Source organism: Pituophis catenifer, unplaced genomic scaffold, assembly GCF_029215685.1.
Source record: "Pituophis catenifer annectens isolate HBS135680 unplaced genomic scaffold, rPitCat1.0.hap2 SCAF_6, whole genome shotgun sequence".
Classification (NCBI taxonomy): domain Eukaryota; kingdom Metazoa; phylum Chordata; class Lepidosauria; order Squamata; family Colubridae; genus Pituophis; species Pituophis catenifer.
Window position 1 is genome coordinate 74,562,234 of NW_027256886.1, and position 26,987 is coordinate 74,589,220.

General features: G+C 39.8%; 1 protein-coding gene across 1 annotated transcript; it reads left to right on the forward strand.

Annotated features, from left to right (window-relative positions):
- The first annotated feature begins 5,246 nt into the window (after nucleotides 1-5,246).
- On the forward strand, nucleotides 5,247-26,597 carry EIF4EBP2 (eukaryotic translation initiation factor 4E binding protein 2). The gene is made up of 3 exons (XM_070946107.1): nucleotides 5,247-5,700; nucleotides 15,681-15,857; nucleotides 18,790-26,597. The coding sequence occupies exons 1-3, from the start codon at nucleotides 5,562-5,564 to the stop codon at nucleotides 18,819-18,821; spliced, it is 348 nt and encodes a 115-aa protein (XP_070802208.1). The 5' UTR covers nucleotides 5,247-5,561; the 3' UTR covers nucleotides 18,822-26,597.
- Nucleotides 26,598-26,987: the final 390 nt, after the last annotated feature.

Sequence of the window (26,987 nt, forward strand, 5' to 3'; positions counted from 1 at the left end):
CTTTTTTCATGTAGTACAGAAGTAACTTTGGAAGCAGTTGCAGTTGAAAGAGAAAGTAAGAACTATAGAGTGTCCTCGACTTACAACCATTTGTTTATTGACCAGTGTTACAGTGGCATGCAACTACGGTAGTCCTCACACTTAAGACTGTTGCAGTATCCCCACAATCACATGGTCAAAATTTGGGCTTTTTGCAATCGGCATGTATTTACAGGACTTGCAGCATTCTGACGAAATAATTGGGGGATTCATTTAAGGACTGCATGATTAACTTAACTGCAATGATTTGCTTAACTAGAGCAAAATAGGTCATAAAATGGGGCACAGCTTTTTTACTGTCTTGCTTAGCAATAGAAATTCTCCCAATTGTGGTCATACATTGAAGATTATCTGTAAGCAATTTTGTGGCACCAAATATTTGCATAAAAGATAAAGTCTCCTCGGGGCTCAAATTTCATGGATTCATGCATGTAGTTTTTTTAGGCAAGAACATTTAAGTGATTTGCTACTTGCTCCTCCCAGGAAGCTGTTTTGACTTTCACCCTGCAACACCCCTGTGATTTCTTAACAAGTGTTACACTTAAGTAATCCAGTCGTGCTTGATTTCTGAGCCCAGACAAGCCAACCAGATGCTGCATACGTAGCCTTTAATTTGAGCTGCTGTAATAAGACAATATTGAACAAGCTGGAACAACTGTCAACAACTGCATTAGAAGGGCAAGAATAATCATATTCTACGGGATGATCATGTCCATTTTCTTGATACTTGGATAAAGCTATCAGATACTATATTATATTTCTTCCCTTTTCCCCTTGTTTAAGATATTGAAATAAGAAGAAAAAAGCAAATATTGAAATAAAGTTTTCAAAATCAACAAGGACTGCCTCATTTGCATTATTAAAAAGCTACGGTAAAAAGGATAAATTACTTTTTAGTGATAAATCCTCCCCTCCACTTCTGTATCTCCAACCACTAGCCACAGTTTAGCTGTTTAAACTTCACACCAAACATTAGTAAGTGTTGGTTTCTATTTGAATCCTAAAAAAAACCATAGTGCAGATGTCTATATCTGCCTTGCTGTGTGGTAGATAGAATGTAAGTGAACTTGATTATCCTTCTGTTCAAGTCTCCATTAGTTTTTGCTAATGCAGCAAAAGTTTCCTGTTCTTGGTCCAAAAGGTCTCACTAACGTGTTCCTAGCCAGATTCACACAGCCCTTCTCCCATGTATTGAAAGAACGTGTTATGAAAGCCTCACAGCAGAAATATTTGTATAACATCATTCGTATGTTTGGCCATGATGAGAGAGGCTGGTGCTTATATTCATGCATAACTGCAAACAACTAAAGATTCTATTGTTAAATCTTCTATTCTGTGTGTTCCTCACTTCTACGTAATAGATTTGGTGGGTGTTCTGTTTAAGAGCAATGAGTTAAGAAAAGCATAAAACCCACAAATAGATTTAGCATTTTATACTTCCTTCTTTCATCTATCTGTAGCCATGCCTAAAGCTGTTGTTTTAAGGAAGACTGTGAATTTAAAGCCTTGATGAGCAAAGTGAAGTTAGTAAAGATAGTTCTCAGAAAGAGTTCTCCTGCACTGAACTGAGGGATATTTTTTGATTCCTGATGGACCTTACCAATGCAAAATATTTTCTCCACACACCCTCTGCCCAGAGAATTAATCATGCAATCCTCAGTTATGCTTGATTGCTGACTCAAGATTTCTTAATACTCCTCATCATCAGTTTTGTATTCATTTTCATCATGACGCACACACCCACATTAAGTTACTGACATTTCACTGACCTGAAAAATCATTTTTTCTTCCTTGGAGAAAAACACTAGAAACATTCATATCTAACTAAATGCTCATGCCTAAAAATAATATAGTATATATTCTGTATTTTTTATGGAATAAAAAATATACTAATTACTCCATAATACCAGTAGTATGTTTGTTTCTAAGTAGGGCATGACACGGGTGAATTGTGCCAAGGATCTCTTTCCTCCTATATTCTGGTCACAAGAAAATGAAGGCTGGAGCAAATGGCTCAAACTGAAGTTAGAAATTGTTAAGAATCAGTGAACTGGGGCTCTAAGGAAGCAATAAAAAAAGAGTTACCTTTGGCCTTGTGGAAAAGGACAACAGAGGAAAAGAATATGGTCACCAAATACAGATGCCCACCTCAAATCTGTATAATATTTTACTGAAACAGAATTGTTCTTGGATATGCTTACACTGGCTTAAGAACACAATCTAGTCTTCTTTTTATCTATCAATGTAACCCTTGCTGTAAGAAGGATGTTAGAAATGCAGTTCTTTGAGATGTGCAGCATTAGAACAAGGTGTCTAAGGGCCTCCATCTGTGCCAGTTTTGTCATACTTGTATTGAAAAGCTGTGTGCTTATTTGGAAGACAAAGCCCTGAGTTTAGCAGAAGTGGTTCTAGCTATGCAAGAGTAAGAGATAGCTATGACTCCCCTTGATAGGATTATGTTCAAGATAGGAGTCACTTACAAGTAAGTGACAAGGAATCACTTACAAGAGACAACTACAAGAAGTTAGAGCTACAAGACTGAAAACCTTGATGGGAAGCCTGAAGGACAGCCTGAATTAATTGTATCTGGAGTAGGAAACTACATCCTGGCCACTGCTCCTCATGGCACTATGATATTCAAGAGAAAGCAAAGCTGTTTGGGATAAGAGATAGTGAAGCATGATTCTTGTTGCACAGTTGCAATCCAGCAGATACATTTTTCTGATGGGTAAGAATTTTGCAAGAAAACATTTGTAAAAGGCTAAAAAGCCTAATGATCTTCCTAACTTTAAAGTTAAAAAAAAGAAAAAATGAGGATTTTATAGTCTGGTCTTAAGCATAGTTATTTGAAAGTGAATCACACTGAATCAAGGACACTTTCTACTCCTGAGCACAGAAAATTGTGCTGATATAGTGCAGGTCTTTACCTGTTTATGACGATTTTCTCAGCTGAAAACAAGTATAGGTACGAACATATTATGAAAGTTAAAAATGGGGAATGAAAGGAACCTTTATTAAACATTAAGAAGCCAACAGGAATATGAAGTTAAATTCCTACAATTGACCACAATATGTTGAAGATGAATACAGATAAAATTAATTCTAGGGAGGGATGTTAATGACAAAGATAAGATTGCAAAGGATCATGCCTTTAGTACAACATTGAAAAATAATAAGAGAAAGTATATAACTTTCAATGTATAGGTATGGGGATGATTCTTCAGAGTACAGTATCATGAACTGCATGAATCAATCAGTACTAAACCAAGTGGGGATTGATGGTGCCTTGAGACAATGCATTAGCAAGCAGAAACTTGGGATAGGTGAGGCACATGCATGATTGACGAGAAAAAAAATACGTTTGGCAAGTTTGACCAAAGTAGGAAGCAGTAGATAACTGAAATATAAATACTGCGAAAATATCTTTACAAGACCTAAACAGTATAAGTTATTTTTAAAGATAGTTCAAATGGTGAGCATTTGTGGAGTCACAAACAGCAAATAAGATTTAGAGGCAACTATCTATAATTGAATTCATAATCGGTAAAAAATTTCCTATATAAGATTAGGTGCATTTAGTTTTTCCTTTTCTGGCATTTGTTTTGGTCACTAGCAAGTTCTTAACAATAATTTTGCCATAGACTGATTAATACAAGGAAATAAAGAACTGGTTCATGTTTTGAATCAGAATGTTGTAACCAAGGAAGAAATAAATAACAGACAAAAATAACTATTCTAGATTTTACAGAATACCACAATTGTCCCAATTTAACATAATGTAAAAATTCGTAAGTTTTAGCTTATATGAACTATTGTTTAAATATAGACTCTGGGCCTCCAACATCAACTGCTTTCCTGTCTTTTGCTCTGTCTTACCTAATGAAAAGTATGGCATTAGCTATAGATTGATTTCAGGTCTAACAGCCTAAATGAATATTGTATGCTAAATGGTAGATAAGCACAGTGGCAGATAGGCCAATTGATTATGCAGTAATGACAGGTCATATGCATTGATTTGAGTGTTCATTTTATTATTTTCCATACAAGCATATGTATATATGAAATGTACATGTGATATATTTTACAACAAAATGGTGCCCATTTGCAAATACCATGTAAGTCTGAAAACTAAACCTCTCTAAACTTTTGCATACTATTTCAAGATCTTTAAGGTGGAATAGATATTGCTCCAGTATGAAAAATCTATTTTATTATGGCCGGTTCAATGATTGCTTTTTATACTACTTGAAAATAATTTGCATCAAAGTCAGCACATAATATCCTGTTCGTACAAAAGTTCACAAAGAAACAGCTTTGTTCTGTTCCTCCTTGTCCTGGCAAGAGACAAGGAGGAACAGTTGGATTGCAACTTTATCTTATCTACAATTATTCCACAATGTCCCATATTCTGTGCTCGCGCTGCCTTATCTATTAAAAATTGCTCTGGGTGAATCTCAAGAGCAAGTTGGAGATTCCAATATTACAGGGTAGTCCTCAACTCACAACAGTTCGTTTAGTGACCATTTGGCACTGAAAAAAAAATGATTTATGACCATTTTTCACACTTATGACCATTGCAGCATCCCTGTAGTCCTTGTGATTTACATTCGTAACTCGCATTTACGATGGTTGCAGTGTTCTGGAGTCATGGGATCCCCCTTTTGCGACCTTCCGACAAGCAGTCAAGAGGAAACTAGACTCACTTAACAACGGTTTTTCTAATTTTTAAGAACTGCAGTGATTCACTTAACAAATGCTACGAGAAAAGTCGTAAAATGGGGGGGGGGAAATCACTTCACTAGTTTCTCACTTAGCAACATAAATTTGGGGCTCAAAATTGTGGTCGTTGAGTACTACCTGTATTATTCCCAATTATTTTAAGGCTGAGGAAATTTGGTGGGGGGGGAGAAACACCTCAAGGGGGTTTATCCAAGAGGCCCCTTTCTGGTTTACAAGCAATCCCGCCTCCCTGCTAGATCTCTCCCTCCCCGCCCCCCCGCAAATTCGGGCGTAACGCCACCACTAGCCCGGACGGAGCCGAACAAGGCCTCTTGGGCTAAATGCTTATTCAGACCCGAAGACGTCCCGCTTTTGGCCCAGCAGAGAAGCGGCCACGTGCCCCGTCTGCGGGCGGGCGGGCGGGCGGGCAACCGGGTGGGTGTCTCCGCCGCGTCCCCGCCTCCTGGCTCGGCCTTGCCCGCCTTCCTCCGCCTTCCGAGCCCCCTCGTTTCCTGCTGCTGGCGGAGGCCGAGGGAGAAGGTGGCGGTGGAGGCGGTGAGGGAAAGAAAAGTGCCCCGGAGCCGGAGAAGCGGTCGCCTGCCTCCACCCACCCCCGGCTCGTCCCCGAAGGAAGTCGCCGCCGCCACCAACCCCTTCTTCCTTGCGCCCCGCTGCCTCCCCGCTCTCCGGGCCCCCATTTTTTTTTCCCTCTCCGCCTCCCCACCTACCTACCTACCTACCCACCCAAGTTTCCCCTCCGCAGGACTTCCCTGCCTCCCACCCAGGACAATAAAGAGCGGGAGATGTCCTCCTCCGGTGGCCACCAGCAAAGCCAGAGCCGCGCCATCCCCACCAGGACGGTGCCCATCAGCGACTCCTCGCAGCTACCTCATGACTATTGCACCACGCCCGGGGGGACCCTCTTCTCCACCACGCCCGGAGGTAAGGCAGCCAAGGAAAAGGCGAGGCGACTCAGGGCCTCGCGCGCGCCTCATGAGGTGAAAATAGAGAGAGAGAGACCCGCAGGCCCACCGGAGCGGGGGGAAAGGGGGCGTGCGCCCGGCCTGGCTTTTGAAGCGCTTCGTCTCCAGGCGCCTTAAAAAGGGGGGTGTGTGGAACCCCTGAGAGGCCTTGGCGGTGGAAAAGGGGGGCCCCCTGTCAGAAGCCTCCTTGGGCGGAGGGGGGGGGGAAGAAAAAAAAAATAGAGTCCGAGGTTGCCCTCTGGAAACATGACGCGCCCTCGAGAGCGCATTGCCTTCCGAGCCGGGAGGGGTGGGGGGAAAGAGACGCCTCTCCTTGCGGCGTTGGGAATGGGGACCCGCTTGTTCTGCTGGCGGGGCTGAGGCAAAGCTTCCCCGGGTCTTTGCACAGGGAGAGAAAGCGGGCTGGAATACGCTTTCTCGCCGCCTAGGCCTCGCCTCGCCTCGCCTCTGGTGTTGGGGCTGGCGGCGAGGTATTTGTAAACAAGGCCTCAAGACGCCGCGCGGCTGTTGCACAATAGGGAAGGGAGGAGCGGGAAGGAGGGAGGGACCGTGGCCGCGGGCGAGGGAAGGCGACGGGCGGCGGGCTGCCTCGTGTATAGAAGAAGGCCGCTTTCCCTTCGGGGAAGGGAGGGGAGGGGACCGCGCCCCCCCCAAAGCACCCGCGTGGAAATATGGCTGGCGTGCCTGTGTTGTTTACCAGCCGCCCTTGGGGGACGTCAGTCGGCTGTCTAGGTTTATATTAATATAAAACGAAATAACGAAATAAACAAGCTAGGCCGAGAGAGTCACCACGTGCTGCTTCTGCTTCCCCCCTCATACACACACCCCTTGCGGAAACGCTTTTTGGGCTTTTCTCCAAATAGTAGAGTTGGAAGGGACTTTGGAGGTCATCCAGTCCAGCCCCCTGCTCATGTAGAGAGACCTGTGCTAGGGAATTCGGAACCGCAGACCTTTCTTGGTCGCTCAGTATCTTAGCCACTGAGCCACCTAGTCAGGCAAAAATCGCTTTTTCTGTGTAATATAATAAGCCTTTCGCGGTTCGGTGGCTCCCCAAAAAAGCGGGGCCCCGGTTGCGTTATTTGGGGATGCTCGAAGCGGGGGTGGTGAACGCACCTCGCGGGGAGGCTCGAACTTGGGTGGAATCGCCCAAATTGGATGAATTCAGTTATTTGTGGTCTTATTTTTTTTTTTAAATGTCTTGGACGTGCATTGAACCGGAGCAGGAAATAAGAGAGCAAGCAGGATCTCTCAGCTAATGATTAGCCTCTGTTCCCTAGACGTGGAGCGAGCTGGTTTGGAGATGGTAAAAGTTGAAGGGAGGTGATGCGTGCAGGTGTGCAGCTAAATAGTAAATTTTTCTTTCAAAACGGTAATGCTGTAGGCTCCCTGTTTTCAGCTGTTTATTGCTGTTACATAAGGCCACCCTGGCTTTGAAACTTTGCTGCTTTATGTCTGACGATTTTTTTCCTTAGCTCTACACACATTAACTTGCTCAGAAGCTTTAACAGCTTTGTCCAACTTTGCCCCCCCCACTACTGAAAATGCTGGATTAACTAATAGAGATTAATTCCAGAAGAAAATATATGACAGTAATATGTTGTAAGAAACATTCTTATGACACTTGAAAAGCTAAAATTATTGTGACATCCAGCTTTCATTGACTAGACCACTTAAGGGTTGTGTTGTGATTAGATTTGTCCTCATATTTGGTTCTCAAGATGTCACAAGTCTCTTTTTCCCCCGCTCTGTGCTACTTGTTTGCATGTTGCCTTGATATTCATATGTGCAACACTGTATTCTTTTTAGCCTAATGAGTTCTAGTAAACTTCAAAGTTAACAGCTTTATTTTTGTGGCCAAGATTTAGATTTTAGATAGCAACAAACTGATTTGGTCTTTGCAAAGTTTTTTTAAAGTTGAGCAACAAGTTCCTTCTTGGGCCTTTTGTTTACAGCTTTGAATTATACTTTCGTATTTCACATTATTCAAAATTACTGGTAATGGGGGGAGAAAGTAAGATATGCTGCCTTGCTGATTTGTCATTGACACGCTTTCTTCTGCATGCCCAAAACTATTAAGGTTACATTTCAAGTTAACAGCTGTCATGCCAGATAGCAGTATAAATTTGGAAGTTTATGTAATTTCTAGAATGTCATTTCTTTGCCCAGAACTTGCTTCGTATGGGAAAGGGCACAGCACTGTGAATTGGGATGATATGATAACAAGGTGCTTTTTATTAAAAGGTACAAAGTTAGTCAAGATTTGGTACAAATAGCTCTCCAGATATGTGAATTAAAGTTAGATTTCTGCTTGAAGAATTCAGGGCTGAAATCCACACACGTAGAAGGAACTCAGGCTGGGAAAATTAGACATAGCAGACTTGTTTAAAATAACTGGCTAATATAGATATTAACAATTGGTAAGGAGCAGCTGTGAAACTTGACAGTTTCTGCCAGAATATTATATTTTAACTATTATGGTTGTATTTATTCATTAACTGTGGTTTATTAAATACATTATGAGATTCACATTAGGTGATAAACATACCACGATATAGAAAAAACAATCTTTAAATTCCTGTAACTTGGTAACCCAAAAACAAGCAAATTACATCATGGTTTAACATCCAGAAGGCATTTTGAAATTGATGTATTGGTATTTAAATTCTCTCTTCTCTGTTTTCCCTGTTGTGGAATCATTGCCACATGATACAACAAAGTTCCCCCCCTCATTATATGTTTTTTGTTGTGAACAGCTGAGAATCTGGGAACATATGGTGGCATCCAAGTCAAATATAAATGTTCTGCAAACCCAGTCAACACTGTTGCATTCTATCTTACACATATAGTCCTCGACTTACAACTGGTCAATTAATAAAGTTTGAAGTTACAATTGACACACCCCCCCAAACATATTTATGACACAGTTCTGAAGTTCCAATAGCCACCTCTCTCATATTTGGGTGGTTGGCAACCAGGCTGAATTTATAGCCATTTGCACCTTCCAGCAATCTCATGTGAGACTGCAATTTACAATGCTTTTGCTGAAAACCAGTATTTATTTCCCATAACAAACAATGGATTCACTTAATGGCCACTACCAGAAGGTCATAAAATTGGGTTGATCATACAATGACCTTCCTTATGATTGTCATGACTTAAAACTGTACTTGCAAGGCTCAATTACAGTTTTAAATTGAGGGCTACTTGTAGAGTGCAATATACAAAGTTGAAAAACATTAGCTCCCCCCTCCCCATGCTTCTGCTGCTCCTGGGGTGCAGAACAGTGGAAGCATGTCCATAATTTAAAAATTCAGATTCCCATTGATTACAGTGAAAGAGCTCACCAAGTATGCTCTGCTGGAATCTGCAAGGCTTAAAGAATCCTAATGCTTGAATTAGATTAGTTTTACTATATCCCATTATGCAGTTCAGGTATAATTTGAATGCAGGACCGATACAGTCAAATTGATATTATCTTCATGATCTTGACATCAATCCCATTTTCTTTATGAAGCAACTGACAGGCTATATACTAATTTCAAACTTTTGCTTAGAGTGGGAGCAGGATGTCCTTGTTCTTAAGTGAAAGGTTGTTAAAGGTCATTAGAAATTGCATAGCTGAAATTCCATTACTTTAGTTTTAGTTATTGCATTCTTTTCCAGGCATCTGAATCTGATATTTCGCTATATAAATAAATACAGTGATTCAGTGTAAGCTTGAATGCATTGAAATCTTTTGGTTATCCAAACGTGTGAAAACTGCCTTGTTTAGCTAAAGTAGGATATATTTTGTGGGGACAACACCCTAACATTGCAACATTAAACATAAATATGGCAAAAGAAGAAATGCAGATATTTAAAGAAGTAATTGCAAAGAAAATAATCAAGCTGTACTTTATAAATATACATTTCCTTATTTTATGATTCTGTGCATTTAATGATTCTAAATTTCCAAAAATTTATAATTTTTAAAGCTACCAGTGTAAAAGGTTGGTTGGTTGGTTGGTTTTTCAAGGCAAAGTATCTAATTCTGGATTACCCCACCTTTACAGAATCTTAAGTATTTCCTATAATGAAAAAGCATCAAATTCTAGTCCACCTTTGCCTCGGGAAGCTCCCTGGATGATTCTGGACCACTCATTAGTTCTCAGTCCAGCCTATGTCATAGATTTGTAGGGAAAGTATGAGGAAATACTATGATTGCCACTATAAGCTCCTCTATGAAAGATGGGGTATAAATTAAATAAGAAAAAAAATAATTTTGAAAACATGGAAGGGTACATGTGCAACAGAGAAGAACTGTGTTGTAACCAAAGAAACATTAACAGCCTGTTTCAGATTCTAGATCAAAATAGTAAGGAAGAGTACTGAAGGTGGCTATATCTGTGTAAAGAAGGATTTTGGAAGAACACCAACTTGTTGGTTGAGGAGAACTAACAGCCAGAAGAAACTTCAGAAGGCAAAATACAGATGTTTGGCAATGTTTGGATTTCTTCCTCACTTTTACAAAAGTGCTTTTGTTAGACACATTCCTTTCTCGCTCTAATTTTGTGATGTTTCGTTTGAAAGCACTGAGTGTGCCTTGCTACTTGCCATGGATGCTGGAACCCAGCCCAGGTTAGCAAAACAAAAATTACACCAGTGGCTAGAGAAAAAGTAATGAACATCTGAGCACCATCACTTTTGCTCTGCAAAGCAATATTTCAACAGGCTTTGATGAGCTCCATTGGCTGAATATGTTTTAATGGCCAAAAGTTAAAACTTTCTCCTTGAGAGATATCCCCGCTGACTTAAGATATGTAAAAAACAAAAAAACAAAAAAACCAATGACATAAATAAGTTTTCCATGGACTTTTTGGATTCTGCATTAAGGCAACTGTAGTTGTGTGAATTAATGGATTGTTTTAAATAAATGCAGACGCTGCTGACTCTTGGTCTTCAATTCACGCGATGAGTGGAAATATTTATTGCTCACTTTTTTTGTTATTTCATTGTGTCTTCATAATACGACTGGAAAAGAGAAGTCAGCATTCAGAGATTTCTTAGTAGAGGCGGCTGTTTTGGCTGAAAGTACATGTGAAAATCAAGGGTCAGAATTTGGTACTAGGGCTCAGACGTAAGTAGGCATATGCAAATTAAAGAGAGATAATGGTGAGAGGTAGATTAAAATATCATTTTTCCTTTATTGTGGGCCTCGGTTGTCCAAATTCAAAATCTGATACTTGGTCTTTTGGTCATTTTTTTTTTTTTAATACAGCAAGGATTTTCGTGGCAAGTGACCTAAATTGGACAGAACTCTATTATAGTGACCCCTATGCAGCATTTATTTGGAATGTTGGAATTAGTAAACTGATATATTTGATCGGAGAAAGGGGCTATGCTGCTTTTCACCAGCCATTTGTTCAAATTTCTTCCAGAATTGCTATTTACCCTGAGCCACTAATGCTAAGGAATTACATTGGTGGAATTGGACTGTTCTACTTGAACTGTAATACCCCGATTTCTGATATTCAGGTTGTGAGTGCAATTGATGTTGCATAGGCATCCACAGAGAGACAGCCCAAGGGGGAAACCGTGGCATGCGTGTGAAGATGCCATCAGGCAAATGCATTTTGCTTCCTTGCCTCAGATGTCACGGTGCAAGTATGCAAGGGTGGAGTTTACGTGAGGAGCGGCTCGTACTGTGGTTCTGAGATCACCATTGATAGCTGCAGATACCACTGTGCTTATGAACAAAAGGGCACTTCATGCACAAGAGAGAGAGAGAGAGAGAGAGAGAGAGAGAGAGAGAGAGAGAGAGAGAGAGAGAGAGAGAGAGAGAGAAGGAAGGGTTGCTTTGAGTGATTTCCAAAAATAACACCCCAAAACTGAGTAATCAAAACTGAAGCAATAGAATATAAATCTAATATAACTAAATAACTATATGCTCACCTATTAAGTAAAAAAGGGCAAGTGACAGCAGCCCACTATTTTCTTGGGATATTTATCTAATTGTCCATACAGACACACCCACAAAGGACAAAAGCTTTGCTGAAGGGATAAGAAAACCAAGGTGAAGGTAGATGGAACAAATCTACCATTTTGCTTTGGGGAACACGGGACTTTCAGAACTCCCTCAAGTCAGTTTCCTAATAATTTTCCTAGTAACTAGCCACATAAAGATACAGATGTAAAGAGAAACTAAGTGAACAAATGTGAAACTGAGGGCTACAGATGAGAGATTCAAACCTAGGGATTGTGCCTTTGAACAAAAGCACATATGTTCTATTGCTGGTCTTGACTCAAAAATTCTCATCATATTCAATGCGCTGTTAAAAAGTGTCAGGCTATTAAATTCTACCAGTACCTCAAACTCACTTAAAGCCTACTGCTATCTCTACAATTTTAATCCAGAGGAGTGGTCTTATCAAATGTTTTGTATCAGTAGATTAATAGTTGCAAGATCCTGCAACGAAGCACTGCAAAGTGGAACGTTATTCAAGCATGTTTACTACTCTGTACAAAAAAAAAAAATCTGGCTGATTATGTCTGGGCCTAGAAAGCTAAATGGGATTGTGCTTGGGTGAAAGACCTCAAGGAAATTCCAGAGCTATAGACAAAACTGGGAAATTTAAAGGCAGTGGCAAAATACAATACTTGCCAAAAAAGCCGTACATACGTCAAATATGTCACTGAGGTTAACAGGAATTGAACCTAACTTGGTGTTCCATAACCATCCAGAAAGATCCGAGATGAGGATGAACTAGAACTCACATGTTCTTGGTGCCAGCCCAGTACCTTAATCACTATATCACAGTGGGCTCAGATTTGTAGAATTGTGGGGTTTTTTTTCTCTTACAGCAGAGCTTTAGGGTAGAATTGGAATGTAAATGAAAAAGGCTAGGTATGTTATAAGCATAGAGTTATGAATTTATATCCTTTAATTTCTGCAGCTGAAGGAGATATACATAATTCTTCTGCCTCCTGTTTTTTTCTTTAAAATAACAACCATAGGGGCTCAGGTGATGGCTTCTGGGAGACCTCTGTGGCTCCAGTTTTAAGCTGAAACATCAAATGTTTTCTCCATTTTAGAGTTTGATATGAGGTTTATTCTTGCAAACGGGACTTACCTTTCTTACCTTTGCTTTATTTCACACTGACCATTCCACATTTTTTGTTCCTTGAAAAAAAGGGGAACAAACACAAACGGACCTTCCTTCTTTCTGCAGTGATTCTTACTGGGGAGTTGATTGGGTGACAGGCTGTTTACAAGCTTGGGAGGTTTGATTCCTGTGTTATTTATGTGTCCTAGGAATGCACAGATGGTGCTGAATAGATGTCACACTTAATTGACACGGGGGTATGATGGAACACAAGGGAGAAATTTGTTTCATAGCTATCCTTGGCCCAAGCCACAAAGGACATTTAGGTTACAGTAAAATCCACTACATTTGGTTGCTTGTAGCACTGATGTTACATAATTCTTTTGACTTAACTAAGCCTATGTAAAGAAAATGGAGGCCGAAATGTGCAGTTGCAAAAAATTGGCAAACAGAATTGAGCAATGTGATGAAAATGGGAAGTGGAAGCTCTCAGATATGAAGTAGGATCAGTTGAGGATCAGCCTATAATCCATGTCCACTTGTTTTATTTGTATTGTAAAGATTTTTAAAGGTTCCTTTTCTTAGAGTTAATATTTTGCCATCTCTCCTTTTTTTCCCCCTTCACACACTTTCCCTTCGTCAATCAGATTGATTAAATTAAGTTTAACTTACATTTGATTAATGCCATGCAGTGTTGCTATTGTCTTAATACTAAAACTTTGGTGATGCTGTTCAGATGAGCTTCTAGTGTGGAAGAAAATGAGATTTGTGATTTATTTTCAATATGAACCAGAAAGAATAGTGCATTTAAGCCCTTTGATAATAGATAATGGTGTAGACCAATTAGTGCCAATCATTTTTGAGAAATTGATTCCACATAGGTAAAGATGCAGCAGGAGGCTTATTTTCTGCTTGTATTCCAAGCCTCAGCTTAGAAAAGACTTTGCTAACATCTAGATATTTTCAACTACAGTTCCTATAATTGCTTACCATTCTGCCATAGTGTGAGTCTAAAACATCTGGTGGCATGGGTGCTATTCAGCAGGTTCTGACAGGTTCTAGAGAAGTGGTAGCGGAAATTTTGAGTAGTTCAGAGAACTGGCAAATACCACCTCTGGCTGGCCCCAGAATGGGGAGGGAATGGAGATTTTGCAATATCCTTCCCCTGCCACGACCACCAAGCCACACCACGACCACCAAGCCATCCCCACAGAACCGGTAGTAAAAAAAAAATGAATTCCACCATTGTCTGGTGGGCACCAGTGTGTTGACACTGGAGGAAAACGTGCCCTACTGGATGAGAGCAAAGGTTTGACTAAACCTGCATCCAGTTTGCCACAGGTGTATGTTAGATGCCATCTGGAAGTTTAGCCTTCCCAGAAACATATTTCTATCTGTAAAAGAAAACCATTCCTTGCTGTAAAACCATGTGACACTCAGTTAAGTACAGGTAATCCTCTACTTACAACAGTTCATTTAGTAACTGTTCAAAGTTACAGCAGCATTGAAAAAAGTGATTTATGATGACCATTTTTCACTCTTACGAGCATTATAGCAGACCCATGGTCATGTGATCAAAATTCATATGCTTGGTAACCGATTCATTTATGACGTTGCTGTGTAGGAGTCATGTGATCACCTTTCACAGGCAAAGTCAATGGGGAAGCCACATTCACACTTAACAACCATGTTACTAACTTAACAGCTACAGAAAAGATAGATTTCATTTTCTTGAAGATACTTTATTTTGTTTTCAGAGTAATGTAGCCTTCCCTAACCTGGTGAGTGCGACCAAACCCGTTAGACAACTGCTTTAAAAAGATTAGGATATAGGGAGTGGGGTTGAGAAGTCAAGAGCCAAACTTGTTGCAAAAGGGGGAAGTTTCTAAATTTCACCTAAGTTTTAGGTTTTATACTAAACATAAATTGCCTTTGAATCCAACTTCTAGACAACTAAAATGGTTTGTCATTGCCTTCTTCCTAGGGTTGAAAGAGTATGAGTGTCCCAAAATCATCCAGCTGGCTTTGGGCCACTAAATCTTGAATTGCAATTCTACCAGTCTAGCACTTTAATTACTAGACCAAAACTGGCTCTTTTGCTTTCTTATATATAAGATTTATATAATTTTTAGTTTATATTTTTAATTAAAAGTTTAAAAGTTAATCAGCAACAGTGCTGCCAAACTTCTGATTTTAATAGAAGACAGTTTATGTAGCTCAGGGTTGAACTAAGGAATCCTTGGTGCTCTGGGCACTGATTATGATGTTATCTAGTTGGATAATGTAATATCTGCAAGCAAACAAACACAGAGAGCACCAAGGTCTCCATAAACTCCTGATTATTATTATTATATACTTTATTCATTAAACATGAAACTCAGTCAACTGAACATTCAAAAATGCATCACAAATACCATTGACTGGTGCTAATGGTTGATACGGGTTGCTGCCAGCGTCCTAGGTATCAACCAAGTACCTTCTTAAGATGTATAATGTTCTGAGTAGCACATTTTTTTGCAGTTCCGCTGGTGTTATTTCAGGAAGCTGCAATTTCTTGACGTATTTTATAAAATTCTTGGACATGGTACCAAGTGCCCAGTGACAATGGAGATCACTGTTACATGTTTCATCAATAATTGAATAGTTTCGATGACCAGGTCGCAATATTTCATGATTTTTTCCAGTTGTTTTTCTTCGACTCTGGTGTCTCCTGGTACCGCGATATCAATAAATTGTATGTTTTGGTGGTATTATTATTATTCTGCCATAGACTAACATGGCTCTCCTCCTATAATGTCCATCTCAGCATAGTGGATCTGATATGCCAGTTACTTTTGTTCCTTTTCCACCTCTCTAGGTACCAGAATCATCTACGACCGCAAGTTTCTGTTAGATCGGCGCAATTCTCCCATGGCTCAAACCCCTCCTTGCCACCTTCCCAATATCCCAGGAGTTACCAGTCCTGGTTCTGTGACAGAAGATTCCAAAGTGGAAGTAAACAATCTGAACAATCATGATGGGAAGCCTATAATTGGTAAGAACATTTGCATTACAGCAGAACCAAAGTGCAGTGCCAGCATCAATGCCAAATACTTACTTGCAGTTGACAGTATCGATCCATCTCTCTGCCACAAGTAGTCCTTGACTCATAACCATTTGTTTACAACAGCACTGAAAAAAGTGACTTATTATTGATCCTCGCACTTACAATCATCGTAGCATCTCTATAGTCACATGATCAAGTGCTTGGCTACCAGCATGGGTTTACGATGGTTGCAACATCCCAGGGTTATGTCATCATCATTTGTTCCTTTCCTAGCTGTTTTACAACAAGCAGAATCAGTGGGGATAATTGGATTCGCTTAGTGACCATGTGAGTCACTTAACAGTTGCAGTTATTCTCTTAACAACTGTGGCAAAAAAAGGTTGTGAAATAGGGCGCAACTCACTTCACCACCTTGGAATGGAAATTCTGGTCGCAATTGTGACTAATGTAAATTGACAACTATCTGTTATTCTGAAGAACAAAGAGATTTTTCGGGGGGGGGGGGGGAGGAACCATGTAGTATTACTGATCTCCTAGTTTTTATAGCCAGAATGGGAAGTGATACAGAGCTATTCTATTTCCTGCATTGTGATATTGTTCAAATATGAGTTTTACCTTGGGATCAAGTAATTTATTTCCTGTCTGCAGATGTTTTTTCTCTCTCTCTCTCTAATGCGTTTAGAGAGCTTCTGCTTGTAGAGAACAGCGAACTGTTGCAACAATTGTATGTGGTAGGAACTGAATGGTGAATTATTGCCCTTTTGCCTTCTGTGTCATAGCAATTCAGTAGCTATGAATTATTGAAAGATGTTTACCTTTTCAAAATGGTATAAAGTAGCTCAAGTGGAGATAAAGTGCACACATTTTTTGCCATACAATTTTGGTTATATCATTTATGAGATGGATTTGATCCATTAGAGCAGGGCTCAATTTCATTGAGGGGTGCATCAGGGCTGTGATGGCCTCAGGAGGCCAGGCGGGCGTAGCCAACTCTGTGGGTGTGGCCAGCTTGACACCACTCACTGGGCATGGCTGACTGGGTGGGCATGGCCAGCTTGACGCCACTCCCCAAACTACTGGCATGTTTCCTCTTGGCACTGGGTAGACTGGGCCGAAGCTACGCTGGCCCGATGTTGCCTCATCACATTGGGTAGACTGGGCCAAAGTGATGTGGGCCAGCCCCTTACATTTTTCAGGCCGGCCCTGTGGGCCAGATCCGGCCCATGGGCCTTGTGTTTGACATCCCTGCATTAGAGGAACTAGCTGAAACCCACTATAGACTGTAGGAATTGAAGGGTCCTTGGTGCTCTCTGAGCTTGCCTGTATTCTTGCAGACTCATTCAGTTTCATTACCCAAACTAGGTAACATCAGCTACCACTGATGGTGTTACCAATTTGGTTAATGAAACGTTTGCAAGAAAAACAAGCAAGCTCAGAGAGCACCAAAGACCACTTTTTTCAACCTTGAGCTACAAATATTCTTTATTAGTAAATAGGAATTGGACAAAAAAAAATAGGTAAGTGAGGCTAATAATAATCTATACATATATTTTTTTTCTTTTATGTAGCTGGTCTCAAACAGAACCATCTTGTTGTATTTCAAGTTCAACGTTTATTTCGGTCAAAGACTAGCGTATCGCAAAGCAGTAACAAACTGTTTAGAAATAAAGGAGGAAGGCCAGATGTAAAACACAAGCTAAAACTTGAATTTAAGTGTAAAACACTAGCTAAAATTTGAATTTACACAAAAAAACGTTGGAGGTGAGAAATGTCCCAAACATTCCATGCATGAATTTTACCATGCTCAGGTCATATGGCATTGGGTGCTCCATGCCCAAAGTAGAATGTCCTGTGGATATATTGGCCCATATACAGAATGAAACGGGGCAGTTTTATTTTGGATATGCACCCAACATAGTGATTCCATAATGCAGCAGAAAAAAATCAAGCTAGTAGGTTTTCTTGGCATATAGTGTGTCTATGAAGCAAACTGAGTGAGGAAAGCTAGGAAAGGGACGTTAGCTCTTTGCACAGTTGTCATGTCAGGAACCATTCTTTTGTTGTGTTATTTTTTTTATCAATTAAATTTATTGGCTGCCTATCTTACCACTGGGTAAATGTGTGCTATGAAGAGACCCCACTTCAGCATCATCAGCTGAAGCGAAGGGATTAGAAAGATCAGTGGATAGGAGAGCTAGTGGAGCATGAAACCATTGCAGCAAAAAACAGGCATGCAGATCACATGGAGAAGGAATGGAGAGAGGGAAAGTTATGTACCAGGATGCATAATTCTCATTAAATCACTCACCAATGCCTTTTTTTTTTCCGACCACAACCTGGAACATCCAAAAAGTTCTGAGTTTTGTTTCTCCTTAACCATGGTGGATTGAAAGCATTTCAGCAGAACTTCTAAAATATGCTGGGTGGTGTTTTGTTGTTTTTTTTTTTGTTTGTTTTGTTTTGTTTTGTTTTGCTTTGCTTTAGATTAAAACACATTTTCTATTTTGGTTACATCCTCATGTGGCAGAAGGAAGCAAAGATATTGGTTGCAAGAGTCGACTCTCCTCTTACAAAGAAGCATTTAAATTAAACAGATCAAGAATCAGCAAAATACATACTCGAGTACTTAAGCATACATATATCTTGCCAAACATGCCAGGCAGATTCTTTGTAGGGTACTATTTTTAAGCCAATGATTGTGATCACCTTCTAGCTAGATTAAAATGGCATATTCCATCTGCATTTTCTAGTGGTTTTGCCTGTTCTGTTACCTTGGCCACCTACATGTGTCAGTGAGATCTGGCTCAAATGTCATTGAAAGCAAGAATTCACTGTACTCTTAGGAGACTTAAAAAAAACATAAAGTTTCTCCCCTTAAAATTTTTCTGTTGATTTGCATGTGTTCTTGTCTTTTGATCAGGTGATGATGCTCAATTTGAGATGGACATCTGATTTTCCCTGAGGGTAACCATGGAGAGACAGCAATTCCTGATCACCTGTGTACATCTGATTTTGACCATCAGGTTCAATAACTCGAAGGATGAAAGAAGAAGAAGAAGAAAAAGAAGAAGCTGCTGTTTTCACAGAATTTTCACTTCAGCTTTTGAAGTGCCAAAGGATAAGAGGACTCTCCTTGATTTCCATTAACCATACCATGCTTCCTACCCATCCCCCGCTCCTCTGCTTGCCTTACTCACTCCCTATGACTGACTTGGAGCCCATGATAAATTTATATGGCTAAGGAGTGTCCCTTGGCTTCTCGCACTTTAGAGACAACTGTTCAAAACATGCACATGCGAGAATTTAACTTCTATCAACAATTGGATATTTATTGCAAAACACATAAGGGGCATGGAAAGGGTGGATATATGTTTGAAGTGACATGACACTGCCATTGTTCTCCTTTCCCTTAACTGCTGTTAAATTGATGTCAATTTATTAACTGGTTCCTATGTTATATCTCCTTTGACGTGCAGAATGCACTCTCTTTGATATTTCTAAATCCTGTTGCTCAACTTGTCTTTTTTAGTTAAGTATACCGTTTCATGTGGGCGCTGCTGTGAGATTTTCCTAAAAGAGTATTATTGGAGTTCTTTTCTGCTTCCCCTGAAAATTTCTTTTTTAAAAAAACAGATAAATAATTTAGAATCATCACTTCATCATGCATTCATTTCACTTCGCATTTCGTCCCAATATCATTCCCCCCCCCAAAAAAAAGTTTCTCTCCAATTTCCTCATTTAAAACCACCCATGTTAAAAGTAACACCATATCTTTTCCTAATATAATTGGGGAATATCACGCTTGATGGACTTCTATACCAGTGTTTCTTAAACTCAGCTATTTTAAGCTGTGTGGACTTCAGCTTCCAGAATTCTGGGAGTTAGTCAACACAGCTTAAAGTTGCAAAAGTTGAGAGACACTCTTCTCTACTATTCGTCTTCAGTCTTTAATTTTTTGCTGCTCAATAACATCTGGTGGGTTCTTGGCAAGCGTATCTTTGTGCCAAAAGAATTAAAGCAACCTAGTTATGCTTAACTAGGAGAAACCCCCCCCCCCCAAAAAAAAAAATGAAATTTGTGAAAAAAATCTTGGTGGACCAGGAAACCTTAAGAATAAATTAATTATTAAGATGTTAAGTGCTGATTTCATGATGTGTGACTTCAAATGAATTTGAAAGGGTGACTAATCAGAAAGATTTCACTGCATTTTTCGAACAAGACCTATTCGTTTCTTGGTTACTATCTTCTATTTCTCAAATTCATACATTATTAAATCAGTCACATTGGAGCCTATTGTAGATCCAGGGTCACTACAGAGGAAGAGTTGCTGATGATGTCACTTTATTCTGTTTATTTGGATATATTGGTCATTTCCCACCTACTGGTGACCCAACTCCCAAGTTGATTAGTTCTGGCATGAGTGAGCTTGTGCCGCTTGCCTGGAATTGTTGCAGAGAGCAAGTACGATCTCTCTTTGTAGGAATTCATAGGCAATTGAGGTCTCCTTGTGAAAAAAAACAAGTTACCATGAGAGAGAAAATTGGTGGATCAGTTTAATACAGCCAATGACTGCATGGCCCCTTGATACTTTGCATCGTGAGAAAGCTGCAATATTAGATTGTTTTATTGTCTAGGCCAAACTTGGTAACTTTTAAGACTTCATCTCCCAGGATGCCTCAGCCAAAATGGAATTCTAAAGAGTTAGAAGTCCACAAATCTTCAAAGTTGCCAAGCTTGGAGACCCCTGCCCTAGGCTAATGGAATAATAAAACACCTTTGCTTCCTCTAAAAGTATGTCACCAAAATGGAAAGCAGATTTTTTTTTTCAAAAGTTAATTATTTTAGGACCCACATGTAACAAAAACTATAGTGATGATAACGGGAGATATATTTGCTTCTCTCAGGAGAGGGATTGCTGCTTAAGCCAGAGGTCTTCAAATTTGGCAGTCTGGAGAATTCTGGGAGTTGAACACAAGTCTTAAAGCTGCCAAGTTTGAAGACTTCTGTCTTAAGACAATGCTTGCTGTGACCTTGTATACATGAGCTAGGATTATATTTTAAAGATAACAAACCCACACTGAAGTTTCTGGATGTTTGCTCCCTGTCTTCAGTGATGCTTTCCTTTGTAACTTTATTTTGAAAACAAAGCCTCTCAAGGCGAGGATAAGCTACCATGACCCACCCAGATGTCATTAGACTGCAACTCCCACTATCTCTGGTTATTGGTCTTCCTATCTGACGCTGATGGGGGTTGGAGATCCTGCTGTTCTAAGATTCTTGCTTCTCTAAAATATTTGCCTCTGATTCCTTTAGGAAGTCTTCCAAGAGTGATTCATGTGCTACCTCAAAAACAGAATGACTGAATTGTGCTCGCTTCCCTCGTGGGGAGGTCACACCGATGTGGCAATTTTGCACATGGATTTTATTGTTCAGGCACAATTGGGAGTGGGAAGTGATAGAGCCTCAGGGAATGTGGCAACTATACTTGTTTTTAATGTAGGCTTCACTTCTAGAAGAATATCTGAGAATATGTTCGTCCTATTGGATTTTGGCCTATAAAATGACTTTAATAGAATTCGGTTCAGTTCTTGGACTCACCTGTATTTTCAAATCTGGGAAGCGACTGACTCTTAATTCTCTTTATAAATTGGCGACTTATCATAATTGACTAGATTTAGATAGGGGGGAGGGTCGTGATCTAAAATGTAGAGTATGGGGGGGGTTGCTTCCCCTCTGCCTTTGTGGTAGCTTTGGAGGCATGTAAGAAAGACAGGATTTTTATTTTGTTTCGCCTACTGTAAAATGTGAATAATACAGAAGCAAAATTGCTTTGTAACTGTCAATGTCTCAGGAATAACCTCCTATTTGCAATGTCTCTGGGGAAGGACTGCTGCTTTCTAAAGTGGGCGACAATGCTGTGACTAAGCTGCAGCTGATCAAGGGAAGAATCCCTTGGAAGTGCAGCGTAAGCGTCTGGATTTGGGCCAGGAGACTTCTAAAAACGCACTGCATGTTCAGTCATAAATCAGAACACAGGCAGACGGTTTCAGTGTTTCTGTCTGGAACCTCCCTTCATTGGCTGTACAGTTGGTGGGGAGAGGAGAGCATACAGCTTTGCTTGGCAGATTTGGGCAAAACTGAAGTTTTAATCACAAATCCCAGTTCAGCTAAGTCCAGCGAGGGAAGGAAGAGGGTAAGAATAGAGTTTGAGGGGCTGCTAACAGACCTTGTTCTCATTGTAGTATTTTTTTTTTAAAGATATTTGGAACTTGGGAATTAACTTTGGTATGCTAATTTTTTTCCCTTGAAATGATTTAACTAGTAAAATACCGTTAATGGGACACTTTTTTTTTCCATAATATCAGATAATTCCACGAGATTTCACAATTTTTTGCTGCTTGCAAAAAAACTGATTCCTCTGAAGTCTGTTCCATATAAACTTAGCTGAAGGAAGGAGTGTTCCAGAGGGAAGGATTGATACTGCAGGATTTTTCGTGTATTTGGATAAAACTCTCCTGGTCTGTCTCTGCTGCAGTTTTCCCCAATTTATAAAATTGAGCCAGTATACTCAGACCTTACATGGTTCTGAGAAAATAATGAGTGTCATTAAGAAACAAATAATGTTCCATTTCCCTAAAACTTGGTTCAGTCGTGGCCATTTTCTTTCCCATGCCTTCTGGATTGTACCTCCCAGCCTTGTCTACGAATAAAGCTGCATTTTATCATAGAAGAAGAGAAAAAGCTATAGAGAAAAAAAGAGATTCCTTTATTGCTTTCTTCTGCAGAATTTATCCCCCTAGCACATTATAGTTCTCAGTCTCTGAGAACCTGCAGAGAAGACTTAAGACATAACAATGCTAGGCACTAAAAATGTCTGCAGCTGATTTTTATTACTTGAAACATTTCCATCCGGTAGCTGAAAGAATAGAAATAATTGCTAACCTGTTTTGCAGTCCTTCAAATTCAGAACCACAATCTCTCTTTATCAGTAAATTAGTGTTGTTGTATCTCTCTTCTAAATAGAGGCCTCCAGTGCTATAATATGATCAGTTTCCCTGCTTTTTTTTTTTTTTTTTTTGTAAAGAAACTTTAGAATAGCTGATAAATTTTAAGCTCTATTGTGAGCTAAGTGAATCCACGCCAAACATTTGAGGTAAGTAAGGCTGCAGGCTTTAGTCAATTCCTTTTTTTGCTAACGAAAAAGGAACAGATTTATATCTGATGTAGAACACGCTTTCCTTTATTTTCTGCCCTTTTTTAAAAAAACTTCATGTTGAAATACTGTATAGATGTAATCAACTGACTGAAAATTATTAATTAAAATTCATTTATCGAGTCTGTCTTTGGATTTATCGAGGATTAGGCCAGCAGACAAACACATTGAGGGATATCTATGGGGGAGTAGAAAAAGTGAAGGTGATTGTGATTGAAGCTCCTTTTTAAGGTCTTGTGCATGCAGCACATTGAAAAAACATGAGACTTCAGTCATAGTTACTCTCTTGACCAGAGTTGGGAGTTGAAGTCCACACATCTTCAAATTGCCAAGGTTGAGACATTGATCTTGACCTTTGGAGTGACTGGCCATATTCTACCAGTAATTGTGCAAATGCTAGTGGAAAGATCAAAGAAAGATGCCTAGTCTTAAGGAAGCTGTTCTTTGCAAATAGCTTTTGCAGGTGGAAGGATTTTATGTGACATTTGCACAAAAGGATGTCGGCAATCAATGGCAGACGTTTTGTGCTAGGAGATGCCATATTTTCTTTACGAAAAACTAATAATGATAAATTGGACCAGCTTGGCTATTCTGGAACCTCTGAACTTTCCAGATAGCAATCTGAGCCTGAATGACCAGAAGCTATTTACATCATTATTATTTTTTAAAAAAATTCAGACTCCATCTAGATAAAGTGTAGTAATGGTGAAAGACACGCTGAACCAAAAGTCGCCCTCACACCAAGAGTACATATTTGAAAACATTTCACTGGAAGTACCTGGATTTCCTGCATTGGGTTGAACACTTGTGCAAAAATGTAGTAATTCACATGTGCTGAAGAATAAGTAAATGCCGAAAATGCCTCTGGTAGAAAATTAACACAAGTCTTAACTGTCATAGGTTGTTTGCAGTTCTTTGCCAATTCAGTTTAGGCTTGTTTGGCAAGAAAACCAAGCAAGGGGTTGAGTCTTTATTACTTTCCATCCCCTCAGATTATGTGAGACCATGGAATATTTGATTGGTGTTTTATTTCTTTACTGTTGTGCTGAACAATGCAATTACCACACACTGTGTACTTTGTGGCAAAAAAAATAAATAAATAAAAATTCTGGTCTTCCATCCTGTTAGCTATAGCATTCCGACTTGGTATGTTGATTTAAAAAAAACCCTCTTCCAGTTTAATTGTCTAGGTGTTTGATGCTGGCAGGGAAATTCAGGGAGTTGCGATCCACCTGCTGAGGTTGTCAAATGCTGGTTCTAGACTGCTTTTGCTAACTGGATTATTTGCTGATTTTCGCAAAAAGAATGGAGGATAGGATAGACAATTGTAATTATTTGCATCAACTCTGGAAAGCAAGCCACTGGTTTCTATAATGGGAAGGACTGAAATATTTTAGGTATAGTAGGAACAGTAGAATTAAAATATTTTAAATACTTGCTATGGCTCATCATCACTGTGAAGGATTTCTGTTATAAGACCTTTTGTACAGAGAACTAATAAAGAATGTCTATAGTGGCCTTGGAAAAAATCCAGTGTTATGGCTAAAATCTGTTTTTAACTCTGAGATGCCACTTGGAGCACTTGAACAGATCCATGGTAAGTCGCCCTTTGCTCTCACCAAAGACTGCTCAATGCATCAATGAGGATTTCTAAGGCCTAACTTAAGAGCTCAATTCTGCCACTGTTTCTGGCATTTGTCTACATAGATAGGATTAGATTACAATGAGCTTTCCATTGTAAGATGGCTAGTGTTCCAGTCTTGGCCAGGAGGCTATATTTGAATCTGGATCTACTAGTTAGATGGGCAAGGATTTTTGAACAGGTGTTTTGACCAGAATGATAACAATGAAACCTTTTAGCTCTAAGAAAAAGCATGCCCTGAGAAGATATTTGTGTGAGACTACTTGTTTGGAAAAAAATATATACATTCCTTAATTCTCTGCTTGTCTGCCTGAGTGATTGGTTTTGGCCTGGCTCTGGGTGGACCTTGATACTTGTGGCTGAGAGGCTGGATAGATAGATATTCTGCAAGTTTGGCCTGCTTGCAACTATCTTCATCTAGGAAGAAGCATCCAGAATCCTGATTTCCATATCAAACTTGTTTTGTCCTAGACCTCTAATATCTAATACTATGTCCTCCTCAGGTTTCTGCTTTTCACCATCATTCATGGATCGCTCCTTGATATTTCAATAGTTGGACATTCGTTGCATTGAGTTCTCAATAAACCTCAGGACTGTGTTAAAACTTTCTGGATTAGTTCTGCAGTTGGGAACTTGGTACCAAACACAATTTCAGTCCCCTCCCTCATCCCATTTCTCTATTCATCTTATCTTGCTGAATAGATTTTGCTGATGGATGTAAAAGTGAGATTTGTCTGTATGATCTTTCAGTGTTAATTTTCACGGTGGTGAGTCCATGAAGGACATTTTGATAGGCATATCTCTCTGAAGGCTATTGTTTCCACTTGTGGCTAAGGAATTGGGAGTTCAAAGAACAGGTAAAAGAATAAACTGTAGCGCAGATGTTGCATGGCGATAGATTGCTTGAACGTTTTGACTCTTGCACCCCGCAATTTCACAAAGATTGGAGGTTGGAAGAGATTTGCGATTGCCGATCATCTGCAAAACTGGGTAACTCTTGAACATTAAAAGAGAATTCTACTGTGGAGAGAGGGTGAATGCAAAAATAATATATGTGTATGGGTGAATATATACATCCCTATCAGGGAAAATGCTTTGGATTGATTATGAGATGTGTCTGGTTTAGCTGATGATGTTTCATACACCCGGCTTTCCGAGCATCGACAATAATTCATCTGACGTGGAAATCCATGTTAGAAGGACCAGTTGTTTATAAAATGGTTGTAAATCAAACAAGGGAAAATCAATCAGCACCTTCGTCCCCGTTTATCTGAGGAACACAAAACTACCTTGCTCCTCCTCTTCCTCCCGTCTTCCCTCTATTGCCTATTTCAGGGGTCTCCAACCTTGGCAACTTTAAGAGTTGTGGACTTCAACTCCCAGAATTCCTCAGCCAGTTTTGCTTTGCTGGCTGAGGAATTCTGGGAGTTGAATTCCACAGTTCTTAATGTTGCCAAGGTTGGAGACCCCTGGCCTATTTCATTGCATGAAGATGGCAAACCGGTGTGCCTTTCTTTGCCTTAAGTGGGCAGATCTCTCCTTCAGACATTATGTGTGGCAGCTTGTTTTCTATCTTATTTGTTGGTGTTGGAGTAGAGGCCGCTGCCAAAAAAAGATTACTGAATGTTCTTAAATACATTTAAAAACTAGTTGTATCTTCCCCGTTCCCTCCCCCCCTTTTTTTTGGCGCATCATCCATGTTTAACTAAACCCCAGGATTCTTGTTTTTAACCATCAAAGGTTGTCTGAAAAATCCTTGGGTACTTCTGTAACGTATCTGATTTTTACCGAAACAGGTGTTTGGGAAAACACTCTCGCCAATGGTTGCTGTTACAGTGAGATCAATAAAGACCTTGATTATATCAAACCAAAATGCCTGTGTATGTGTGTGCTTTTTCCATTATCGTGACAATATGGAAATGTGGGACCTGAGGGAATTTTTTTTTCTTCTTGAGATCACATGATCGCCTTTCCTTTCATGCAATGCAGGTAGTCCTCGACTTAACAATCACAATCGAATCCAAAAATTTGGTTGCTGAAGTGAGACAGTGAGTTTGGCCCCCATTTTTTTTTTTTAATTTGATTTATATGCTGCCCTTCTCCGGAGACTCAGGGCGGCTTACAATGTGCTCAGCAATAGCCTTCATCCTTTTGTATATTTATACAAAGTCAGCTTATTGCCCCCACAACTGGGTCCTCAATTTACCTACCTTAGAAAGGATGGAAGGCTGAGTCAACCTTGAGCCTTGGCGAGATTCGAACC